This window comes from Cyberlindnera jadinii (assembly GCF_001661405.1).
Source record: "Cyberlindnera jadinii NRRL Y-1542 unplaced genomic scaffold CYBJAscaffold_4, whole genome shotgun sequence".
In the NCBI taxonomy this organism is placed as follows: Eukaryota; Fungi; Ascomycota; class Saccharomycetes; order Phaffomycetales; family Wickerhamomycetaceae; genus Williopsis; species Williopsis jadinii.
The window spans coordinates 632,955-655,345 of record NW_017963655.1 but is presented as its reverse complement, the minus strand read 5'-3'; the positions used below and the strand labels follow the sequence as shown (position 1 = coordinate 655,345).

Sequence of the window (22,391 nt, the reverse complement as noted above, 5' to 3'; positions counted from 1 at the left end):
ACAACTTCACAGTGCTTGTTGTACTCTCCAACAGCAACACCAATGCTCTTGTATAAGAACTTGCGAGAGTCGATCTGTGGGATTGGAATGAATGGACCTTGTCTATTGTCGACGAGTCCAATCTTGATACCACTCTTCTCTTGTGTGATGGAGTTGATCTTGACGAAATTGATGTCCCATCTCACCTCCAAGGTTGCAGTCGACACCATCAACAATCTCTTATAGGTCACAATGACAACCAGTTCCTCACCTGGTAGGACGATATGCGCAACGTAATCGTCATTTATGAATTTACCACCAGATGCAGTCTTAAGCCAGTATTGGCCTTGTGCTTCCCTTTCGCTAAAAGGTTCAATGATGGAATTCTGTGCAATGAACCTTGGAAGACGAACCTTGTTTAATCCCTCACCGTCAAATGCAGTGGTGGTGTTCTTGATTCCCTCACTCACATAGTTAACCATGTCAAACATACCAATGGCAGTCTTTGTCGGAAGACCAATTAAGCCCTTACCAAGCCCTTTGAAAAACCCTGCGGCACCTTCTTTGTTGGCACCCTCCATTGGTGCAGTTGCAACTCCAGAGATTCCGCTAGATATACCATCATAAAAGGAGTACGCCCCAGACTTTATACCGAAAAGCGCATGATTAGGCCTGTTTCTTCTCTGATTCATCCGACGTCTTTCTTGGTAGTCTTTATCCATGGTAGCAGATGTTAAACCTTTGGCGAGCGAACCACTAATCTTTGCAAAACTATCAGAGAACCCAAAGACAGATTTCTTCAAGAAACTCAAACCACCTTTTGCAAGACCGATACCCAACTCCTGTGGTCTATCGTTAATGATGAGACCTTGATAAGGTTCGTAGAAAATATCCATGACACCAGAACTGATGTTGTTGAACAACCCTACGGGGTTTCCAATAACGTCTGCAGATCCAATCACACGGTAGATCTGGGACATAAAGTTTTCTCCGTAGTGGGTCTGGATATTCTGTAACAATATTGGTACTGGAACCCTGACATTCTCTATGAGTAATGCATTCAAACGGATTGGAGCATCGTTAATGTTACCCAACGCCATAGTCAAAATATTGACAAAGAACATAATCAAATTTTGTGGCTGGGCTTCAGACTCAGCATTGACATGTTCTGTGCGGACAAAGGATAAGTCTAGTTGAACAGGTTGGATATGCAAAGCTTCAAAATACAGATCACTCTCCATAGACTCATTAACAGGCTGCGATAATTGAATGACTTCCTCGCACAGCTTGTCTGGAGGATTTACAGCCCATGATGCTCCTGGAATCTTGGTGAAGTCAAGTAATGCAAACAAAAAGTCTTCATCAATTTCAACCGACATTTCCTGCAACAAGACCGTTGCATACTTGATGTATGTAACACCATGCCTATCGTCTCTCACCTTAGAAATGGAGCCAGAGAATGCCGGATGGTTGTTCATCTCCTTCACGGAATGTGGAACAACAGTAGGATAGATAATTATAGGGAAAACACCTCCATATAATTGGTTATCCACTTGTAGCCATTTCAACTTCCAGCTAACAGTTTGATAAGTGTCTGATTCATTATAACGGATTTCCATCCCATTGGCAGTAATGTAGCACAATTCTTGGTTTCGAGTGTTGACAAGAGAGATACCAAGACCTTCAAACTTCAACCGCAGTTGTGTTGTTATATCTGAATCACCTTCAGCAACTTTGAACTTTTCTGGAGTTTCAAGAGACGTAGTGGATCCCTCCATAGTGCCCTTTGAAGACAACTTGTACAGACTTAGAGATGGTTCATAGTTTGAAACAACAAGCGTCTGTGTCGGTCCATCAGCAATAACGTTCAAATCAATTATGGATGAGGAGTTTGGAACTTTCATTGGGCGTAAATTACCAATCTCAGCCAACTGTATATGTCTTTCTCTTCCCTTAACTCTCAACACAATTTCTTTGTAGTAAGCAGCTGGGAAGTCCCAAGCATAAGGCATTACACTTTTTGCTGGAACTTTGTAGAACAAAGGTTTGAATGGTGTACCACTATCTTCCACAACTTCATCATTCTCATCAACATACGGATTCCCCTGGTAGAACAATATTTCATGATCACTAAAGTTTCTCACTGAGAATGGCCAATCATTGTGAGAATCGGACACATTGATAATCAATGTAGCAGCATCCAACTGAATGTTGATCTTCAATAGAGTCACAGATTGATTGTTGTCAAATACCTTCAAGTAAACGATACCAATATCGTTGAGAATAAATGGTGAGGACCATTGCGATTTTCCACCCAATAAACGAATTTGAATTAGTTTCCTAGAGATTCTAGGAAGTGAATATAAGGCCTCAAATGAACCAGGTTTAAGACGCACTGATTGCGTAGATCCTATAGCCAACACTTCAATCTCTTCACTGAAGTTATTTCTCACGATATAACGAGGAGAGAAGGTAACGACATTTGTCAATTGATATTTCCCTTGACCTTCCATAACAGACATACCAATGTTCATCTCGGTCTTCTTATCTCCCAAAGACATATCAACTTGCCCATGCTGACCAATGTTTTGAAGACTTACAGGCTTACTCCACTGAGAGTCACCAATCTTAACCAATGCGCGCGATTTCACACTGTCTTCGTCGAAAGAGAACATTCTAGGAGTTGTGCTCTTCAATTCATCTTCACCAACACTGACCTGAGAGTGGAGTACATTATAACCGTCACGAATATATATGTCCTTTGAGGTCCGATTCAAAATGACATAAGGAGAGAAGATAGTGACTTTCAAACCCGATGAGCCCTGATTAGATGTATTATAGTGGATACCAAGTTGCAGAACTTGTCCATCTTCATGTTTTAAGCACAAATGAGACTCTCTTTTGAATTCACTGTTATTAGGAGAGTTGATAATTGCAAAATCACTCTTGGCGAAGCCAGAATCCTTTGGAAACACACTTAGCAGTAAAAAATACTCTAGCTTTACAACATGGACAGGGCTACTGTTTCCTTTCTTTAGGGTATTCCGCCAGTCACGCTTAGAGCTTCTGTCATAGAGTCTGTAGGAGATGTCATATGGCAAAAGATTTTCAATCTCCAAAGGTGCCGAGATAACCACCTTCATCAGAGGATAAATATTGGAGAGTGGTTCAGAAGTTGGCTTAGCTTCCACTTGGAAATAGAAACATGTATCATCAGTTGAGTCAGTTGAGGGACACTTAATGGATGCTGGGGAGGTGCGTAACTTCTTCCAGTACAAGTAGTTCTGAGACCATTCAAATGGGACTTGTATATCTGGTTTGAGATAAAATTTTTCTTCATAGACTTCATCAATAGGCAAAGCCCTCGACTCTCCTGGTGCAATTGAATACTGCTTCTTACCTTTAACCAATATGCTCACTTGTGTACTATTTTCGACAATAATGGTAGATCTTAGAGTGACAGTTTTAACGTTATCCTCACCCAAAGTGATATCAACAAGAAGTCTGTTATGATATCCACTAATCGGAGGCGTCAACATGTAAATATCCTCACCTTCGCCAAATACTGGAATACGATCAATTTCATCGTAACCTGATTCAATAAGCTCCACACCTATGACACCTTTCTTGTTATCTGTATCCAAGTTTTCACGAACTTTTCTCCAGTCTTCAAACTCCCAAGGTACAATTTCACCATCTCTGACAGTCTTCAAACCAAAACGATCCTCTGGCGATTTAATCCAGACATTCAAATCATATCCTGTTTGATTCAGAATTCTATAAGAACTCAAAGAACCACGGGGCTGGATTTCACCTTGACCAGAGATTGAGGAGAACATTTGTGAGAGTAGAGCGATTGAGCGTGAAGAGAGCGTTGCTTGGACAGTCTTTCTTCCAATGAGTTCAACAGAAAGTTTAGGCTTGGGACCATCATCTCGTGAAATATGAAGCGTGAATGGCCAAGGTTCAATAAGTGCTTCCCACGAAGATTTTGAATAGTTGAAAATGTTGACGAAAGATTCAACGTTCATATTCACTTCAAGATCAGTTGACCAATTCTTTGCTGTAATCTGGAATGGCTTGACACGTGTATCAAGTACTGGAAGCTCATTCACACTACCTATCAGTACCAAACGGAAGCCTTCAATGTCAGCCGTCAGATGCTCCGCCTTGAGAATCAATTCTGTATCAACCATTGACGCACGTCTTGAGCGATTACCAGACAAGGATGTCACTATACTTGGAGCATACTGGGAGAGTCTGCGCTTGAACTCGCTGGTAAATGTGGTATAGGCATCAATTTCGTCAGCATTTGTTGATGGCTCAACAAAGCCCGCCTGTTCAGCAAGTTCCATCGCCTTGTTGAAAATGATGAGTGCCAACTTGATATCGTTCAAAGAAACTCTCATTAACAACGGCTCGACAGCAATTTGAACATTGCTCAAGTGATTATGATCAGTACTCCCTCTAGTATCTATAGTAACAGAAGAAGAGAAGTCATCGATGATTCTTATCCGACTTCCGTGGTAATCGTTCATTCTGCACAAAAACATACCAACATTGTTGGCGCTCGCAGATATGATGTTCTGTTGGGATGCAAGAAGCTGCTCAATCTTGAAGACAATAGCTTCTGAATCTTCTTGAGTTGGATCAGCTAATAAAATTAAAGAAGTGTCCACAATATTGACAGAGAAACCTAGACGTTTCACAGCATCAGTACTTGAGTTTGCAATAACTGAGTCGACTGTATTTACGTCATCATTGTCGTTATCACCGTCATAATCATAGAGTTCTGCTGCATCGCGTTCCTCATCGCTATATGATGACGACCGAAGTTCAGGCGGTAGCTTCAATCCAGCATCAACAAATTGCTTCAAAGCAAACAAATAATCTAAGGCCAAAATTACTCTTGGGCTCTTGACATTGACCATGACAACGGTATTCTTATTATCAGCAGGGCCATTTGTAGAAGCCTTGACAGAGACCTGTTGTTCATTCTTTACCAATCTAGGAATAATTTCAGTAAACTTATTATGTTCAACTTGACGAATGTCTTCTGCAACAAGAGCACCAATGTGTAAATCTGCCACGAAATGAGAATCATTCTTCTCGCAATACGCCATACCAATGTTTTCTAGCGAAAAGCTCGATAGAGCACTAGCTGATAAGGTTTTGAGGCCTCTGGTGTTGTTGTGAAGAGTTAAAGACACCTTGGGCATGTCAAACTTGAAATCTATCTTTGTATCAGTTGGTTTAGCATGATTCGGCGACGACGATGATGATGGAGTCATAACATCTTCCTTTTCAGCATGATAGACAGTACCTGGTGCGATAACGTTATTCGCATCTAATGCAGCATCCTCAATTTCAGATAAAGATTTTGATTCATCAAAGACAAAAACCTTAGGTATCGTTTGCGACAAGGTATAAAGGTAAGACATTTGAAGCTCAGTCAAATCAGATTTGATTTCTGAGACAAATCCACGAACAGTAATCTGAGCCTTATCAGAAGGATTTTCTAACATACTAATATCAAGGTTAACATCAAAGTCCTCAATAACCTTGAGATCTTGGAAGTCAACGCCCCCAAAAAACCTCGAAGTCAACCTTGTGGAGTGGAGACCCAGTTTAATGTTGTTCATCAAATCCGAAGGTAGAGAGATAAATTCATTGGAAGCTGTGAACTCACCCAAATAGACTGTCAAATCATCGTAAATGTTCTTGTTGAAATCAATCAGTTTCGGGAAAACAATAATCGGAGTTTTGATATCAACATCAAACTTCATTCTTGGGTTCTGTATGACAGGATTGTTAAATGCAGCATCTCTTGCCGTATCATAGAGAGCTTTCATTTGCATGAATTTGCTCAAGAAATCAAATATTTTGTTTAAAGGCTCCTCGACAAAGTTAACTCTCATGGAACCAGCTTTGAAACTAAAGCTTGAGGAATAGTCACTATTAGACAACGGATCAATGGTCTCATAGGTGAACTCAGCCAGTTCATCACCATCAAAACTCAATAGTTTTCTGAACGATGAATCTCTATAGGCTCCTTCATTAATTTCATCATGAATAGTCAACGCATTGAGTTTACTGTACACCTTCAACGATTCTGGTAAGACCAATATGTCAAACAAAGCCGTTGACAACTGAGCCGTGGCCAGTTTGATGCCATCATCGTTTAGAACCAAGGTAATACCTTCAAGAGTAACATTACAGCGGATCTGTTCTGGGGCTGTTTCGTCAACCGAAGTATCGTTATGCCTCAATGCATCAGCTGGAGTCTCAGGTGGATTAGGGTTTGTGAAGGTGGTCAAAATGAAGTTTAAAATAGTCAAAAAACTCTTTCTCGTCAAAACACCTTTCAAGGCTGAAAGATGCAAGTCCACGTCCTGGTCAAAAACCTCGATTTCTTTACCTTTAAACTGAGCTAAACGTTGGACCTTCTTGTACTTTAAGTGAAAAATATCACTGTGACCATTAACGAGCTCATCAGATGTGAAATTGGTGGAAGAGATTATCTTCTTGAACTCCTCAGTCCCACTGTTTTCAATCCAATCCTCAATATTGAACGTACCAAGGGTCAAATCAACATGCATATCTTTGGTCAGTTTCAAGAACTCAAGAACAAACTTCTCTGCAATGATATCAACAATCTGATCAGATTCCATGGTTTTACCATCTGTACACTTTGAAAGGGATAACTGGACTCTATCCACATTGAAGAAAAATTCGAAAATGTGTTGATTCTCATGCAGATTGAGCGTTGGAGCCCTGGAACCACTTTGAATTGAAGAAGAGCTCACCTCTGGAATTTCCGTATCAATAGAGGCAGCGTCGTCCAGCACACCGATACTCAAAGGAACAGCGAATGACTCATTTCCACAATCACTACCACCAACATCTTCACCTCCACCAAAATCGGGAATGCATTTATCAATCAACTGCATCATTATCTTGTATTGGTAATCATTCATCTTGGCAGTGAAATTTGGCAAACTTGCCGTAGTTCTAATCTTAGCCAAGTTAGATGCACTAGGCATGATTGAAAGTTCCAACACCAGCTTCATATCTAATTTATCCAAGATCAATGATGGCGTGTCTTTGTTCGAGTGAAGCTGTTCGATCGTGGACTTGATAGTTGGACCGACAAGGATTTGAGTATCCTGTAAGTGTAAATCAAACCTATCATACATAAGGGTCTTCAACTCTTCAACATCAATCTTGGCAAATTCCTCAGGGCTTAAATCCTTAATTTCTTTAGCTTTGTCTTTATCAGCCAAGTCACTGAGGACACTGATATGACCTGCATCAATGATAGCACAAGGTGAACTCCAAGAACTTGGGTCCAATGGGAGAATGATCAAAGGTGCTTGCAGATCCAATTTAGTATTCATGGTTTTGTGATCTTCCCATATGGCCTCAAGTCCCATTCTTGTCTGAGCAGTGAGTCCATGAACAGTGGCTTCTGCCTGTTCCATGATGGCATTGATGGTGTGTAAATGGTCCTTTGGAGGAGTGAAAAACTTTATGATCTCATTGATGAGCTGAACATGGTAGAAAATGGTCATACTTCTCAATTTCACGCTCAAAGAAGAGTCTGCCGACTGGTCAAGTGGGTTATTTTCAAAGGAAGCTCTGAAGAATGGGTCTGAAACTACTTCTGCATCAACATCAGAATTAAAAGGTTTGACACTAACCAAGTTCTTGTAGAGAGTAGTTTCTGTTCCATCTTCAATTTTGAACTCCTGTAAAGTGAAATTGGATAAGAACGAATCTGGTCTCTGGTAGTGCTGTGCGGCGCACCCTTCCCATACGATATTTGCGAGGTCCTTTCTGGTGGATCTGTTCTTTATCGAGAATCCACCTTTTTTCAACTGTGCATTCAATTCAAATTTGATTCGATCCCTTGGTATATTCACAGCTTCGGCCAATGCCCGGGTTTCATCAAATTCGATTGCTTGATAAAGTTCATCACGTTGCTCATCGCTCATGACTAAGTCCTTGTCCGAAGAGTTTTTGTTGTTGGAGCCACCCCACCAGCTCGATAACCAGCCACCAGTAGGTTCTTGTTGTTGGATTTTCTCAGACAGAGTTTTCTCACCAGATACCTCTGCCTCTTCCAGCTTCTCTTTTCTAAGTTCAAGCCTGGCCAAAGATCTGAAGAACTTGATATCATCGTAAGGTAATTTTTCTTCTAACGATCTCAACTCTTCATTGCTCGATGCATCAGGAAATCCCTGAGAGATGTCTGGTAAGAGTAATTTCTTTTTCCAAAGCTTGATATAGGCCTTTCTGTTGTCACGTCTTTCTTTGAGGAAATCCCAACTCCATCTGTAATTTCTTTCATGAATTTCACTCAAGACAGCGCGTGCTGCATAAAGGAACCATTCTTCACCATGTCCTTCGACTGGAACATTTGGTCTAAACCGTTTGAACTTGTGTGTCTTCTTATACCAGTGGAACTTTGAAGCGGAGAATAGTGCATCTCTGTATTGATGTGAATCCAAATCGACACAAAACTCTTCAAAGAAGACCTCAGCCTTTATGTGTGGCTGAGTTTCTGTGGACCCGAGCTTGTTGACAGTGAGATGTCCTGTTCCACTAACAGGCCTCAAGATATACTGGGTATCATCAAGGCGATCCTCATCTTCCAACAGCAAGGATTGCTTAAACCTCGACAACAGTTCATCCTGATCCTCTGAGAATATGGATTCACTATCGGTATTCCAATAGGCACACAGTGACTTCAAAGTGAGCAGCTTGTTTGTCAAATTACTCGAAACAGAGATGAAAGTTGGCATCCAACTGTCATCACTTGAAATTGCAGACAACTCCCCCAAAGTCACACCCAGGGCATATGGATGGTCAGTAAAGACGTTATTCATGTCTTCATATCTCAAGTGGATGTTCTTAATCTCAATCTGCAGGTTATCAACTATCTTTGTCACCAAGCTCTCAGTGAAGGACTCGTTCTTCGCCGCGTCCTCTTCCGAGATGGCATTGGTCGGGTTGGCCCTCTGTCTAATCTCCAGATCCGCCAACCGCTCAAACTTGAGGGCCAATTCTCGCTTCAGCTCTGCTTCGGCGTCATACGTATCCTGTGCGATGGGCGACGCCAGCAGATACACGTTCTCTATGAACACCTTGACCGGCTTTGCCTTCAGATTGGCCCAGGGGATCTGCAGTGTCAGCTCACCAAGGTGGCCGAAGTGCACATCCAAGGGCAGTTCAAACTTGTCCAGCGTCTCTTTCTTCAACCGCAGGTCTCTGAGCTTGACATCACCGCTCCATATGCCGATGTTCAACTGCTTCGGATCGAAGTTCTCCACGTAACTCCCCTACAGTAGGCGTGCACCTGTTAGTATAACATCCTCATCAAGCGACCCGAGTACACGGGAGCAGGCAAAGCAAGCAAGCAAGCAAACAGGCAGACAAGACAACGTACCAAAAACCTGTTGAGGATACTGGCCACTAGAGATTCAAGCATAGCACTTTAGCGGGAAAACAAGTCGATATGAGCTCTATAACACTATCAATGGTTTCTATCTAAGCTGAGCCGCCGGTGTTTGTTTACGTTTGTTTACGATTGTTTACGATTGTTTACGATTGCTTTTGTGTACAAGTTCAGCAGGGATGAGGGCGATCGGCTCAGGTTTTACGCAGAGGGCGGGAGGAAAGTAGGGGGAAAAACGAAATTTACACAGAGAGCAAGAGTCTTCCAGCGCGGGGGGACGGGACAGGACAGGACATCTTTAGGCAGTGGCAACTTCTCTCTTCACCAAAGGACACTGAGGGATGAGTACGTTCTTAGGAAAGACTTTGCTGTCTACTGTGGCGTTTGCTACCGGATTTGCAGTGTTTGCAAGGCCATGGAAGGAAGACTCGAGAACCGTTAATACTCGGTCGCTTGACGAGCAGAGATTGGATATCATCAAGGATATCAAGAACACGAAGGGGTACGAGCTGCTGGTTAACGACCGGAAGTTTGCGTTTGGTTCGCACTCGTCGAGGATTCCAAAGACGTACAGACACCAGTACGTGAGCCAGGGGCTGTTCTTTGGACCTCGGCAGCTGGAGATTGACCCGCTGGTGTTTGTCAACAACGAGGATAACGAGTTGCAGGCTTACTACCACATAGGTGATAAGATGGCTAGCTACGACGGCAAGATCCATAACGGAGTGCTCTCCACGATGATTGACGAGTCGCTGAGCTTCTGCGGCTTCCCATGCCTGCCTAGTAAGCGGGGAGTCACGGCAAAGCTCTCGATCGAGTTCCTGGACCACGTCCAGCCAGACTCGACTATTGTGCTCAAGGCCAAGGTGAGAGAAAGCAAGGGTCGTAAGGTGATCATCGATGGACACATCGAGACGGTGGCGGACAAGCCCGTCAAGATTGCACAGGCCGAGTGCATCCTGGTTGAGCCAAAATGGTTCAAGTACTTTACATGGCTGAGCCTGTTTTAGGCGTGCTGTCTCTCGAACAGCACAATACACACACTTATTTATTCCCCTACACCCGCACTCAGCTGTAGCCACAGACATTCACAGACCAACACTCACAGACCAACACTCACAACCTCGTCGTCACCGTCTCCATCCAATGAGCCTGTGCGCCAGTAGCACATCGCTCCATTGTGTGTCCCGAACCACCACTACTCATCGACATAAAAGCGCATCCACCACCAAAACCAACAACATCACCCATACTAGCATCACCAGCTCTACAACCACAGCCTGGGAGACAGAGATGGGAACAGCAATACAAGTGCACTTGGTACATATGAATGCCTGCTTCGATCTCCAACAAAAAAAATAGCCGAAATCGCCAGCTTTGACCTCTCTAATTGTCCTTACAGAACCAAAAAAGAGAAGATGCTTCCACTCAGAGTCGAACTGAGGATCGCTACATTACTAGTGTAGCGCCTTACCAACTTGGCCATAGAAGCTTTCTTCGGATGTGGGAAAAATTCCATGCCGCTAAGCTGTGATGCAGTGGGTGGTGGTGTCCGGGTGTTGTGCCCGAGTGCTTGAGCCCGCCGGCGCTGAAAAACTCTGTCAAAGTGTCCGAGGAAGCACACAGAGTCCTCGGCGAAGAGGAGCTGAAAGAGGCATACAAACGCTGGTTCTTTGCGCTTTGTCTGCTGTTGTTTGTGCTGAGTATCCTCTGAGCTACAGATGCTGCCATATTCGAGAGCGCTGCGTGCGCTTCCACAAGTTGCCAGATCGTCCAGGTACCCTTTGGCTCGCCTGGGAACCACTGTTGTGGTTCGTTTGCAACATTCGGCGCCTGCTCAACGGGAAGGCGAGGTTGTTGCTGGTGGCTCATCGCCAGAGGTGAATGTTGAGAAGAAGCAGACGAAGCCTGACTATGCGAAGATTAACGCTGAAAAGAAGGAGAAACTGCTGCTACAGATTAAGGCCATCAATGAAGAGGTTTCCAAAGAGATCCAGGCCGGTGTTTTGTCCAACACTGTTGCGGAGCTCTTCTTCAAACAGGTGGAGGCTCTTCCAAGAGTCCCAAGAACAAGCTACTTGGTTGCTGAGTCCTTTAAGGACTCCATCACTTCGATCATGGAGAAAGCAACGAAGGAGGCCAACGATGTTAACCAACAGAGGGTGCCAATCTCTCCATTGGCGGTGCTGAAGAAGGCCATCTCTCATAACGTTGCGCTGCCTTCGCACTACGTCTACGTGGTGTCGCAGCTGCTGGCTGAAGGTGATAGCTCAAACGCAATGTCGTTGTGGGTCACATACTTGGAGAATAACGTTGACAGCAAGAGAAGCTTCATCTCGCTGCTGCCATTCTATTCACTCGTCACGATTGCCTACTTGGACCTTTGTATCTCCCAAAAGTCAGAGCCAGAGCTGGAGAAACTCCAACAGTTACTGCAAGTGAAGTCTTTACCAAGAGTTCACACTTTGAAGTCCTCTCTCAACACTGTTATCCCACAAAGTGACGCAAGATTCAAGCCACTGAGTAACGCCTTGGACGGGTTGTTCTTGTTCTCTGTTGATCCAAATGCAACTTCACTGATTGTGGAAGCTATGCGTGCTTCAGAACTCGGTGAGACTAGAACAGTCCATCAGACCTGGAACAACATCCGTAAGGCTTCCGAGCTCAACGGCAAGAAGATCACCGAAGACACCATGGTTGCATTCATGAAGATGTTTAACACTCTGAACCTGACATCTGAGGCACAGGGGATCTGGAACACGTTGATCAACTCTGGTATTCATCCATCTACTAATGCTTGGAACAACTTGCTTGTTACAGTGTCCAAAACCCGTGGCCCATTCGCAAAGAGATTGGGACAGGTTGAATACGTGAAGAGCAAGATTCCATCGCCAGACGACCAGACTTTTGCTACTTTGATCAGAGTCTACACAACTCTGAAAGAGTTCGAAAAGGTTGAAGAGATTGCAAAGGATAAGATGGATATCTCGATTGTATCCCAGGCTTATCTACAATCACTTGCAAGTAGAGGTGATTTCTCAGTAGTTGAACAGTTCCTCACAACCTTGAAGAAGAGAAACATTCAACTCAACCAAACATCCTACAACATGGTTTTGGCCGCAGCATTGAGACAAGGCCATTCTGAAAAGATCCCAGAGTTGATGAAAGACATGAAACGTGAAGGAATCAAGCCTGACATCGCCACATATACCATCGTCATGGATCATAACTTGAAGGAACTTGCATCCAGAGGCGAAGTCTTTACAGACCATGCCTTTGAGCTCTTCTTTGAAGAATTGGCGCAGAACGGAATCAAGCCAAACCAGTTCACATTCACTGCAATTATGGACAACTTGGCCAAGAACGGCTCAGTGGAGGCTGCAGAGTCTTTCTTCAGATACTTACAAGCTAAGAAAATGGCATCGCCAGTGTCGTACATCTCCTTGATCACCTCTGAATTCGAAGCCGGCCGTCCTTCTGAAGGTGAAGACTTGTTCAGAGAATTCCTCAACGAGAGATACAGGGTCACTGCGTCCCACTGGGCTGCATTGTTCAAAGGGTTGTCGAGAAATGGCAAGACCGAGGAGTTGAAGTCATGGCTGTCATCCTTGGAGGAGACTCCAGCACTTCTGAACCGTTTCTCCATCTACTTCTTGTTGACTGCTGCAAAGAGCAGAAGAGACAGAGAGCTTGCTGAACAGGTGGTTGATTTCATCGCCAGACACAAGATGAAGTCCGTCATCTCTTCCAAAACTTCAGAGGTTATCAAGGACTTGGAGAGACAGATGGATCTTCAACTTCCAGAGTATCTTCAAGGCTGAAGTCGTACACACATATATATATAAAGACAACAGATTGTATAGCAACAATACAGTCCATGTATATAGAATTTCTACAGAATTTGATCAGACAAAGCAACGTCATGTTAGAATCAGAATCGACGTGACACACACACCCGTATACACCTATACGGAATGGTAAGAAGAATATAAGACGAGAACCCTCCAAAGGACCCCAGAGAAGCAAATTGCGTGCGGATATTATGGACAAGAGAGTTGAGCAATTTGATCTTCATTCCGGAGCCAATAGGCCTCAGCATGGGTATCACCATTACGACTGGTCCTTACCCATGGCCTTGTCCCATAACGGCTTAGACCAATGTACAAAGCGATCTTTGGCGTTGGTAAAGTTATCCAGGCCAGGTCTCACGTCCAGGAAGAACGTTGGCATCCCATGCTCATCGTCTGGTCCTCCGTAGTAATCAATGACATATCTAACCTGATCCCAGCCATCCTTGTCGTTTGGTCTCAGGACATACCAGTCGTGTCTGTCAAACGGAGGCTGTGGATTGAAGGTTTCCGGGAACACCTTGGAGAGCTGGAGATACATACGGGCTCTTGGTGACAGGTCGTCAGGTCTGCCTGTGAACTGTGCAAGACGTGGATGCTTCTTGAACTTCTCAATGTATGGTCTTTCCCATTCCAGGATCTCCTGCCATGCACCCTCGTTCAGGAAGTTGTGCACGTCAACCATGCTCTCAACGGCGTCTTCAGGGATATCTTCCGCTTTGCCCTTACGGAGCATAGCGTTGAACATCTGCTGTGGCGAAGGGTACTCCCACACGCCTTCGTTCTCATCTTCTCCTCTTGGAATCGTGGAGAACGTTCTCTCCGTTGGCAGGTCCAGCTTCTGACCAGGCATCTTCCTGTCAGAGATCACGTGTGGCATGTTGTTCAGGGGGTTCAGCGTCTCACCGCCATCCTTCTTCATTGGACACACGGCAGGAAGCTCACTCTTAGCAACGTCCTTCTTCGGCTTAACAGGACACACTGCTGCTGCCGATGCCTTATGGTTAACGGGACATGTAGCCTTACCCATATTGGTTAGTCATTCTAAGGCCTCTTACACCATATTCATACGCAGAAACACGATAACTTACACTGTCGCTTGTGTTCTTTGGTGAATCGCCGGAGTCTGCCCAGAACCAGCCCATCGTTGTATGATTTTACCGGTCTCTTGGGCGAGTTTGTACTGTTGAACAGGAGGAAGAAGTGGAAAGAAAGAAAAAAGTTGCGAGCCCTGTGGGCTCTGGAAGCCCGGGCGGAGGAGGAAGTGCGTGCTGACTAAGCTCTTACGTAATGGGATGGGCTGCTTACGTAATTAAGTCCGAGGGCGTGTCGGTGATGGGCCGACAAGTCCGACAAGTCCGACATACGCAGCGCCGTTTCATTTAGGCCAAAAAATACAGAGGCTGAAGCCGTGTTTGGGCTCGGTTTCGCCTACTGATCACCGTGTGTTAAGGGCAAGAAGATGAATTAGTGAAGATATTAGACGAAAGGAAGGAGTAAGCGGTAATTGAGATGTTGTGTAAAACGTAGAAGACGAATGTTTGAACGGTGCATTGTGGAGTGGGTGCCATGCTTGAGGAAAGGGGTTCCACAGGCTGGATCAGCTCGACTTGGTCTTTACAATGGACTCTTCATCTTCAACGGAAACGGTGGTGACGTCCTGCTCCACGGTCGAAGGCTCTGGCTTGTCCAGAGCCGTGAATGGAGCTCCAGTAGCAAGGGAGTATATCTTGAGAACTGTGAGTCTAACGGCCAGCATGATGGCACTGGAGAGGAGACCACCAACTGGAGCAGCAACAAAGGCACCGAATGCCGACCAATCATCTCCGTAGATACCATACCAAATCAGAAGCAGTCTGCCTCCGTCTTGGGCGTTGCCGTAAAAGATACAGCCAAAGATGAAAACGGTGAGCAATCCACCTAAACCACCAGCTATGACTTCATACCCGGTGAGGAAGTATAGCTTATCCCAGAGCCCCAACATGATGATTGGGATCACGGCACTTGAGAGCAGATCGGCGATGAAGTAAATCTGGAGCACATCATCGGCAACTTTCACACCAACAACGATGACTGGGATGATGATGAGACACACGATGGCACGACACCACATGATATGGATCTTGTTTCTGAAGATATCGTTCGAGATCGTGGAACACATGGCAGACTGCAAAGAATCCAAAGTACACACAGAGATACAGATGACAAACACCAATGTGAAGCCAGAGACCCAGTTTGGAATCGTCTGCAAGATGAGGAACACAGAGGCAGACGACTCATAGTCACCAACTGGAACCAAACCTGCCCAGACAGCAATCAGACCGGCAACACCAACGATGGTGACGATACATGTCAAGATGAAAGCTGCGAGAGAGCATCCAATCCACAAGTCTTTATCAGTCTTCGCAGCAAAGGTACGCAACCAGAACCCAGCCATGAACATGTCGTTGGTGAAGATGGCAACCACAAGGATGTAGATCAATTGCCAGCCCAGTTTGGTCGACTTGAGCAGCCCAGACTCTGCGATTTGCGAAGTGTCAATGTGGACGTAGCTACCCACGGCACACGAAACGATGATGATGAAGAGGAACACTGCGCTGATTTGTAAAGTATCAGTGATGAAACTCACCTTGAACCCTCCAACTGCGGTGTAGATGGAAGTGACAACACATTGCACGATGATTGGAGGCAAAGCGTCCAAGCCTGTCAAGGTGTTGTACGCATACTGTAAGGATGCAACTTCACTAACCATGAAGAGGTAAAGAGTCAGAATCGTACAAGCTGAGAGGTACAACCCTGTGATTGTACCAAATCTCTGGAACACCCACTCTGTGAGCACGAAGCCATGTGGACACTTTCTACGGATGATTGGGCCAAAGAATGAGAACAGGAACATTGGCAGCCCACCAGCGAGGGCATACACTAGCAGGCCCTGTAGCCCGGCAATGTTGGCAACCTGGGGGTACGTGGACAAGATACCACAACCGACACCTGTCGACGATGTTAGTTTCAGCAGATAATGAGGTACAGGCTCCAGTGCTTCCACTTCTAGCTGGCTGGTGTGGTGCTGATGCTGCCTATGACGGTGTGGTATTATGTCCCACGCCTGCATCAACACCAACAGCAGCCTCAGTGAAGCGAAGCACCGCGAGCTTCTCTATGAATCCTCACGCAAGAATGGCCTTGGTCGAGTTCCAACGGTGTGATCTCAGTCCGCAAGGGACTCCCGTTCAAAGTGCTTGTTGCTGTGTCGATGTGTCGTAAGACAGCAACAGCATCAACAACCGTATACACACTCACTAGCAGAGGACAGTAGAGAAGAGAAGAAAAGCAGGAAAAGCCCTGTGACAGTTACTCACCAGAAGCGACGAAGTTGAACGCCAGAGGGATACCTCTAGACGTTCTGTTGGCAGACAAGAAGGTGTCCTTGTCTCTCACGTAGAAGGCCACCGCAAGGGCAGAGAAGAACAGAACACCGTAGGTGACGTATGCGATAGCGTTGGAAGCCTGTGATGATAGCATTAGTGCTGGATGCAGTGATACAGAGAGCGAATATCAACGGCTGGTGAGTCGGGATGAGATGAGATGAGATGAGATATTATTTGCCAAAATTTTTCTCACAGCATTATATATACTGGTGGACTTGACACCACTGAGAGGGCCATCAAGTGTTGTACAACAGCCTTGACTGTTTTTGCTTCACTCGCAGATCATGTACAGATTATGCTCTTAAGCTGGCTACGGCTCTTTAGTAAGGCAAATGGTATACACATACAGATCTTCCGGATTTTAGAGCTCGCGAGGCAGAGGAGCTGGCACTACTCTGGCCAATTGGCCTAGGATCACGGAGGTGGGCTCTCTGTCTCGTCGACAGCCTGTGTGGTGTGGTGTGGTGTGGATTGGCGAGGCATGTTGTGCTGGTGTGAAGGTGTGAAGGTGTGATGGTGTAGAGAGGAGTCGTAATCTACTACAGATATGTGCATACGATGCCCTGTCCACGGAGAAGTACACGGAGAAGTATACAGAGAAGTACATAGATAGCACAACGTGCTCTACAGAGAAGAGGTTCGTCAAAGATCGTGAACTAGATTAATCTATACAAGCTCTCCTTACAGACTTCAAAAAAAAGCAGCTTAAGCCTCAAGGGAGGTCAAGATGTCAGAGTCACCAGCGTCCAAAATGGCCAAAACACCAACTCTGAACAACTTACCACAGGCAGTACCCAACTCGTTGTTACCACCTTGGAAGTAGTGGACGGTGGTCTTGGACAACATAGCGTAGTACTCCAACTCAGACTTTCTGAGGACTGGAGTGTTGGAAGCAACAATCACCAACTTGGCCTTACCCTGTCTCATGGACTTGACCACGGACTTGTAACCAAGGGTGTACTTACCGGACTTGATAACAAGGGCAAGCTTTTGGTTGATGTTCTCTTGGGACTTTGGGGCCTACACTGTTGGTTAGTTACTTCTAGCTCTCTGCTTTATCGCCATGGGATACACAACGTCCAGGACAGCGAGCCATGCCACACACAGCTCCACCGCCTCCGCCGCTCCCACGCCTAAGATTCATATACTGACCATCTCTGTGTAGTAAAATAAGGTAGTTAGATTAGTGAAAACACTCCGGTCTAAGTTGTAGAGTCAGAAGGGCTCCAAAGCAGGTGAAGAGAAGAGTGAATCCGAGGTGAAAAGTTTTGAAGCACGGTGCGTATTGGTGGTGTACGGATGTGGCCGCTGGCGATTTTTCGCAGTCACAACGACGCACCGCGGAGCGAAAAAAAAAGCGGAGTCACATTGGTGTCCGGATGTTTCACAGGGCGCACGAGTGGGTTTTTTCACCAACGCAAACTACTTTTGGTGTTACACACTCTGGCACTCGGGTTGAGGAGAGGTTGTATAGAACACATCAAAAGGTTCGTGATGTTATTTGTTGGCGGTGGATAGTGTGAATGGAGCTGGTGGTGGAGATGTGTGGGCTGTGTGTGCTTGAATTGGCGGCGGCGACGAGCTGGAGAGAGGTGTAGTGACGACGGCCAGCGTGGGAAGAGAGAAAGAGAGCAACATGGGGGCTATGACGGTGAAGGAGGAGAATGTGCACACCGTTCTGGAGCTATGAGTATCTGATGTTATTGTTTAAGTCACGCCCATGACTCGCACAGCAGGATGGAGGACAAGAGGGAGGCGTTTATGCTGTAATGGTCGAACCAGTGAGAGGTGAAGGAACCAGGAGCAGAGAGAGAGCTCTGCCATGCTGAAGAAGAGAGCTCCACGTCACTACGCTAACCACACACTATACATCCGCATGTAGGCTTAACAGCGAGAGTACTAACACGTTTCATACAGTCACAATGAAGGTTGAAGTTGATTCTTTCTCTGGTTCCAAGATCTACCCAGGTAGAGGTACTTTGTTTGTCCGTGGTGACTCCAAGATCTTCAGATTCCAAAACTCCAAGTCTGCTTCTTTGTTCCACCAAAGAAAGAACCCAAGAAGAATCTCTTGGACCGTCTTGTACAGAAGACACCACAAGAAGGGTTTGACTGAGGAGGTTGCTAAGAAGAGAACCAGAAAGACCGTCAAGGCTCAAAGAGCCATTGTTGGTGCTTCCCTTGAGTTGATCAAGGAGAGACGTTCCCTCAAGCCAGAAGCCAGAAAGGCTCAAAGAGATGCTGCTGTCAAGGCCGACAAGGAAAAGAAGAAGGCTGACAAGGCTGCCAGAAAGGCTAAGTTGGCTGCTGCTGGTGGTGCTAAGGTCTCTAAGCAACAAGCTAAGGGTGCCTTCCAAAAGGTTCACGCTACCTCCCGTTAAGAATGTGTTGGTTCTTTAATTTGAAATGTACATTGTTTAACCACTGAAAGCATAAGATGTAGACGTTTGTATTATGATATCTAATGAAGGGCCTGAACGTATGGGAAGAAGAATAGAAGAGGTTTAAACGAATTGAGGAATGGCTCAAATCATTAAGAAACCAATTGCGAACATTGCAAAGAAGTAGGAGTTGATGTTGTTTGAACCTCCGTCATAGACTGTGACAGAGTAATCGTTGGAGGAATCAACCCTAGCTGTGGAAGTTGTTAATGCCTTTAATGACTCAGATAGATCATGAGCATCTGTGGTGAAGGTGGTTAAACTAGTTAAACTAGTTGTGGAAGCAAACAGTGTGTTCTCAGGTGTGATGCTCACAACAAGAATGGAGGTAGTTTCATTGCTTTCAGAATTGGCATCAGAATGAATGACAGTAGAAACACTCGTAGTTAATAAGGTGGCGTTGGCATAGATGTTGGTTGACTCTGAAACAGACTGTGTAAGTGAACCAATCTCATGACTGGTAGTGCTAGTAACGGTACGTATAACACTAGTAGCTGATGATCTGATAATATTCAAAGTATCTGTTGTGACCGGAGCATTCAAGCTAGAGGTTGGATACTCGTCCACAAGTGTCACCATCGTTGAGGTTGAGACATTATTCCATGTCGTAGTGATTGTGACAGTAGATTCAGCTGGAGGTTCAACAGGAGGTTCAACAGAAGGTTCAACAGTAGATTCAACAGTAGATTCAACAGTAGATTCAACTGGAGGTTCAACAGTAGATTCAACTGGAGGTTCAACAGTAGATTCAACAGGGCCAGTTCCAACAACATTGACAGAGCTGTCGACCACAGCAGCTGTGGTTGTGAATACTGTGACGTGGTCATCTTCAGTTATCATTGAAGTGCCTTGGATCACAGAGGATATACTTGAGTCTATACCATCCGAATATTCAGTAGAACTCACACCGGAACTTCTAGTAATAGGGAAGTAGGTACCATGAGATGAAACCATCGTATTCTCAGAGGAAGAGAGAGTAACAGTACCAGATGTAGAATTCATAAAAGGAGGAATTGTTCCAACTGTGATGTCATAAGTCAATGAAGGATAATTGTAATCAGCTTTCGAATACGATGTCGACAAATACGTTGAAGATAGAGAAGCATCAGAAAGCGAATACACTTCAGCAGATGAAGTAACTTTAGGCAACGTTGTCGCACCAGAAAGCGATCCCAGCACAGACAATGAAGAGGTAGGACGATTAGGCCCATATGCTGTGTTTGTAGAACACGACAAACATGTTGATGAAGATCTAGAAATAGTACTCCATGTACCTGGCGCAGCAAGAGTTGAAGTTCCAGAAGCGCCAGAAGTAGAAAAGACAGACTTTAGAGCACCATTGTCAGTGGTGGTACCGAGCCCATCAACAGTTATATGAACTGAAGTTGAAGTCGACGGAATGTCGCTCTCGTTCGATATCGAACTGTTATAACCTGAACCAAGTGGTAAGGTAGTGGTTGTAGTCGTAATAACAAGCCTAGAAGTACTTGATGACACTGAATTCATTGTAGACACAGCTGATATGGCCTTTCCAGGGGTATATGTTGTGGTGTAGATGGTAGCACTTGAAGGAAGCCCATTTTCTGTGAAATTGGAGGCAATACCAGAGGTAGATGGTAAGTGTAAGCCTGATGAAGAGGATACCGTCCGAATGTCGTAACTGAGAGCAGATGTCTCAGACACTGCTGTATTAATGTCAGCAGACTGGGTCCTTGGTAGAGTTGAAGGTAAACCAGTAGTTGAAAGAGAAGTCCGGCCAACATGGTCCTCTGTACAAGAGGAGTGACAAACAGTTGGTATTTCTGAATTTATAGTAACGTTGGCAAGAGGGACCGATCCCACACTTGACACAAGTATAGAAGATGATCTCTGGGTACCCACAGTTGAACATGTGCTTGCGATATTCAAGAAAGACGAAGTTTCTTCAGTCATCACTGACTCTGAAGAGCTCGAACCTAAGGACGTTATGTGTAGAGAGTTGGTCCTTGAAGAGTTCATGAGACTCAGAGAACATGAGACACATATGGACGATTCATTTGATTCCATGATCGCTGTCGTATGATTCTCAGATTGAATACGAGATAGTGGTATGGAGAGAGTAACGGTGGTGCCCACTGCAGCATAAGTTGTGATGTCTGACAAAGATACTGATTGTTGCAATACTGTACTGGAAGGAATGTGAATGTTGGTATTCCACAGTGTCGTGCCAGTCTCATTACCAGAACTATATGTTGACGAAGAAGCTGCAGTGTATGAGACATTATGAGTTTCAGAATTGGCCAAGGAAGTAGAGGATATCAATGCCCATACCGGACTAGAAGAGTTCGACACTGTGATTGAAGAATAAGAGACAGTAATAGCATGGTGTGGAGTAGTAGATGAAGAAATTGAAGACGACAACAGAACATTGGAAGTATTGTACACCGCAGACGAACTATTCACAGAAACCGTCTCAATTATAGATTCAGATTCTGGAAAGTGTGACGAAACAGCAGAGTATCCAGCCATTGATGTTGAAGATACGAGATCATAGGGATAATCGGATGCGTCAGTGGTCTGTGAGTTAACAATATCATCTTTAGAATTAGATATCTGCACAGAAGAAGTTGCCACTTCAGTTACCTCAGCATGGTATGAAGACTTCAACAAGGACATACTTGATACTGGTGATACAGAAGAGGAACCCAATGACCCGTAATTTGTCGATTGAGAGATCAAACTGATCATGGAATCTGATATTTTAATCAACGTGGTGGTATTGTCACTGGTATTTGGAGTTGATGAATAGAAAAGTGACGACACAATTGGAGTAGAAAAGTTATTCATTTCATAGCTGAACGTGAGGACACTTCTGCTAATAGAATCAGAGGACTCCTGAAGACTGTAGCTGGTTGGAGACATAGACGTAATAGATGAAAGAAGAGAAGAAGTAGGTAAACTGGATTCACTGGAGCAAGACAGACAGATCGATGAGACGAAACTTGCAGTGATCGATGATGTTAAGTTCGATAGTTCATGACCAGCTGTGTGATTCAAATAAGTAGATACTGGGATGCCAGAAGTGATAATAGTAGTACCTACAGCAGCAACTGTGGTAGTGAAGGATTGATCGATCGATGATAACAAGGTGTCAGTGCTCCATGTTGAAGTCGTGGAATAATGATTCTTAGTGCATGACAAACAAGTAGACGATGATCTGTCAACAGCCAAAGAATTCAAAGAAGATGCAGAGTGGTAA

The 22,391-nt window shown here is 44.8% G+C and overlaps 8 protein-coding genes and 1 non-coding gene across 9 annotated transcripts in view; 3 read left to right on the top strand and 6 right to left on the bottom strand.

Moving 5' to 3' along the window:
* The window catches only part of VPS13 (membrane morphogenesis protein VPS13), a 10,385-nt gene extending 784 nt beyond the window's left edge, over nt 1-9,601 (bottom strand). Inside the window, exons 1-2 of the mRNA XM_020217494.1 lie at nt 9,428-9,601; nt 1-9,320 (exon numbers count right to left, since the gene is read on the bottom strand). Of these exons, the coding sequence (XP_020071444.1) occupies nt 1-9,320; nt 9,428-9,469 (9,362 nt within the window). The 5' untranslated portion in view covers nt 9,470-9,601. The remainder of the gene's footprint in view (nt 9,321-9,427) is intronic.
* A 60-nt stretch (nt 9,602-9,661) lies between these two features.
* Nucleotides 9,662-10,701, top strand: MRX3 (Mrx3p). The gene has a single exon (XM_020214755.1). It carries the CDS (start codon nt 9,778-9,780, stop codon nt 10,444-10,446), a length of 669 nt encoding a protein of 222 aa, XP_020071443.1. The 5' UTR covers nt 9,662-9,777; the 3' UTR covers nt 10,447-10,701.
* Nucleotides 10,702-10,855: 154 nt separating this feature from the next.
* Nucleotides 10,856-10,928, bottom strand: CYBJADRAFT_t68. The gene has a single exon. It is a non-coding gene; the product is annotated as a tRNA-Thr (tRNA).
* CYBJADRAFT_184049 (pentatricopeptide repeat-containing protein) lies at nt 10,865-13,357 on the top strand. The gene has a single exon (XM_020217105.1). It carries the CDS (start codon nt 11,158-11,160, stop codon nt 13,255-13,257), a length of 2,100 nt encoding a protein of 699 aa, XP_020071442.1. The 5' UTR covers nt 10,865-11,157; the 3' UTR covers nt 13,258-13,357.
* On the bottom strand, nt 13,309-14,209 carry CYC3 (holocytochrome c synthase CYC3; the record flags this gene model as incomplete). The annotated part of the gene is made up of 1 exon (XM_020214754.1): nt 13,309-14,209. One exon carries the CDS (start codon nt 14,204-14,206, stop codon nt 13,547-13,549), a length of 660 nt encoding a protein of 219 aa, XP_020071441.1. The 3' UTR covers nt 13,309-13,546.
* Nucleotides 14,210-14,735: 526 nt separating this feature from the next.
* On the bottom strand, nt 14,736-16,981 carry CYBJADRAFT_167074 (uncharacterized protein). The gene is made up of 2 exons (XM_020214753.1): nt 16,644-16,981; nt 14,736-16,275 (listed from the first exon to the last, which is right to left on the bottom strand). Exons 1-2 carry the CDS (start codon nt 16,804-16,806, stop codon nt 14,885-14,887), a joined length of 1,554 nt encoding a protein of 517 aa, XP_020071440.1. The 5' UTR covers nt 16,807-16,981; the 3' UTR covers nt 14,736-14,884.
* A 436-nt stretch (nt 16,982-17,417) lies between these two features.
* On the bottom strand, nt 17,418-18,434 carry RPL30 (60S ribosomal protein eL30; the record flags this gene model as incomplete). Its single annotated transcript, XM_020216328.1, has 2 exons — nt 17,418-17,732; nt 18,429-18,434. 2 exons carry the CDS (start codon nt 18,432-18,434, stop codon nt 17,418-17,420), a joined length of 321 nt encoding a protein of 106 aa, XP_020071439.1.
* Nucleotides 18,435-18,584: 150 nt separating this feature from the next.
* Nucleotides 18,585-19,142, top strand: CYBJADRAFT_167073 (60S ribosomal protein eL24). The gene has a single exon (XM_020214752.1). The coding sequence runs from the start codon at nt 18,635-18,637 to the stop codon at nt 19,091-19,093; it is 459 nt and encodes a 152-aa protein (XP_020071438.1). The 5' UTR covers nt 18,585-18,634; the 3' UTR covers nt 19,094-19,142.
* Nucleotides 19,143-19,154: 12 nt separating this feature from the next.
* On the bottom strand, nt 19,155-22,140 carry CYBJADRAFT_167071 (uncharacterized protein). Its single transcript, XM_020214751.1, has 14 exons — nt 22,026-22,140; nt 21,951-22,004; nt 21,903-21,917; nt 21,818-21,872; nt 21,644-21,793; nt 21,322-21,604; nt 21,232-21,300; nt 21,183-21,204; nt 21,109-21,155; nt 20,945-21,087; nt 20,835-20,920; nt 20,758-20,813; nt 20,392-20,736; nt 19,155-20,367 (listed from the first exon to the last, which is right to left on the bottom strand). Exons 1-14 carry the CDS (start codon nt 22,052-22,054, stop codon nt 19,238-19,240), a joined length of 2,484 nt encoding a protein of 827 aa, XP_020071437.1. The 5' UTR covers nt 22,055-22,140; the 3' UTR covers nt 19,155-19,237.
* Nucleotides 22,141-22,391: the final 251 nt, after the last annotated feature.

Excerpts from the sequence above, each read along its gene's own strand:
- CYBJADRAFT_167073 (XM_020214752.1), top strand. The coding sequence starts at position 18,635 with ATGAAGGTTGAAGTTGATTCTTTCTCTGGTTCCAAGATCTACCCAGGT.
- CYBJADRAFT_167071 (XM_020214751.1), bottom strand. The coding sequence starts at position 22,054 with ATGTCTCCAACCAGCTACAGTCTTCAGGA. Across the intron at positions 21,205-21,231 it reads TCTCTCCATACCACTATCTC|CGATCATGGAATCAAATGAA; the intron begins GTATTCAATCTG and ends ATCATACGACAG. Across the intron at positions 20,921-20,944 it reads TAAATTCAGAAATACCAACT|GACCATGTTGGCCGGACTTC; the intron begins GTTTGTCACTCC and ends TCTTGTACAGAG.
- MRX3 (XM_020214755.1), top strand. The coding sequence starts at position 9,778 with ATGAGTACGTTCTTAGGAAAGACTTTGCTGTCTACTGTGGCGTTTGCT.
- CYBJADRAFT_184049 (XM_020217105.1), top strand. The coding sequence starts at position 11,158 with ATGCTGCCATATTCGAGAGCGCTGCGTGCGCTTCCACAAGTTGCCAGA.
- CYBJADRAFT_167074 (XM_020214753.1), bottom strand. The coding sequence starts at position 16,806 with ATGCTATCATCACAGGCTTCCAACGCTATCGCATACGTCACCTACGGT. Across the intron at positions 16,276-16,643 it reads GTTCAACTTCGTCGCTTCTG|GTGTCGGTTGTGGTATCTTG; the intron begins GTGAGTAACTGT and ends CATCGTCGACAG.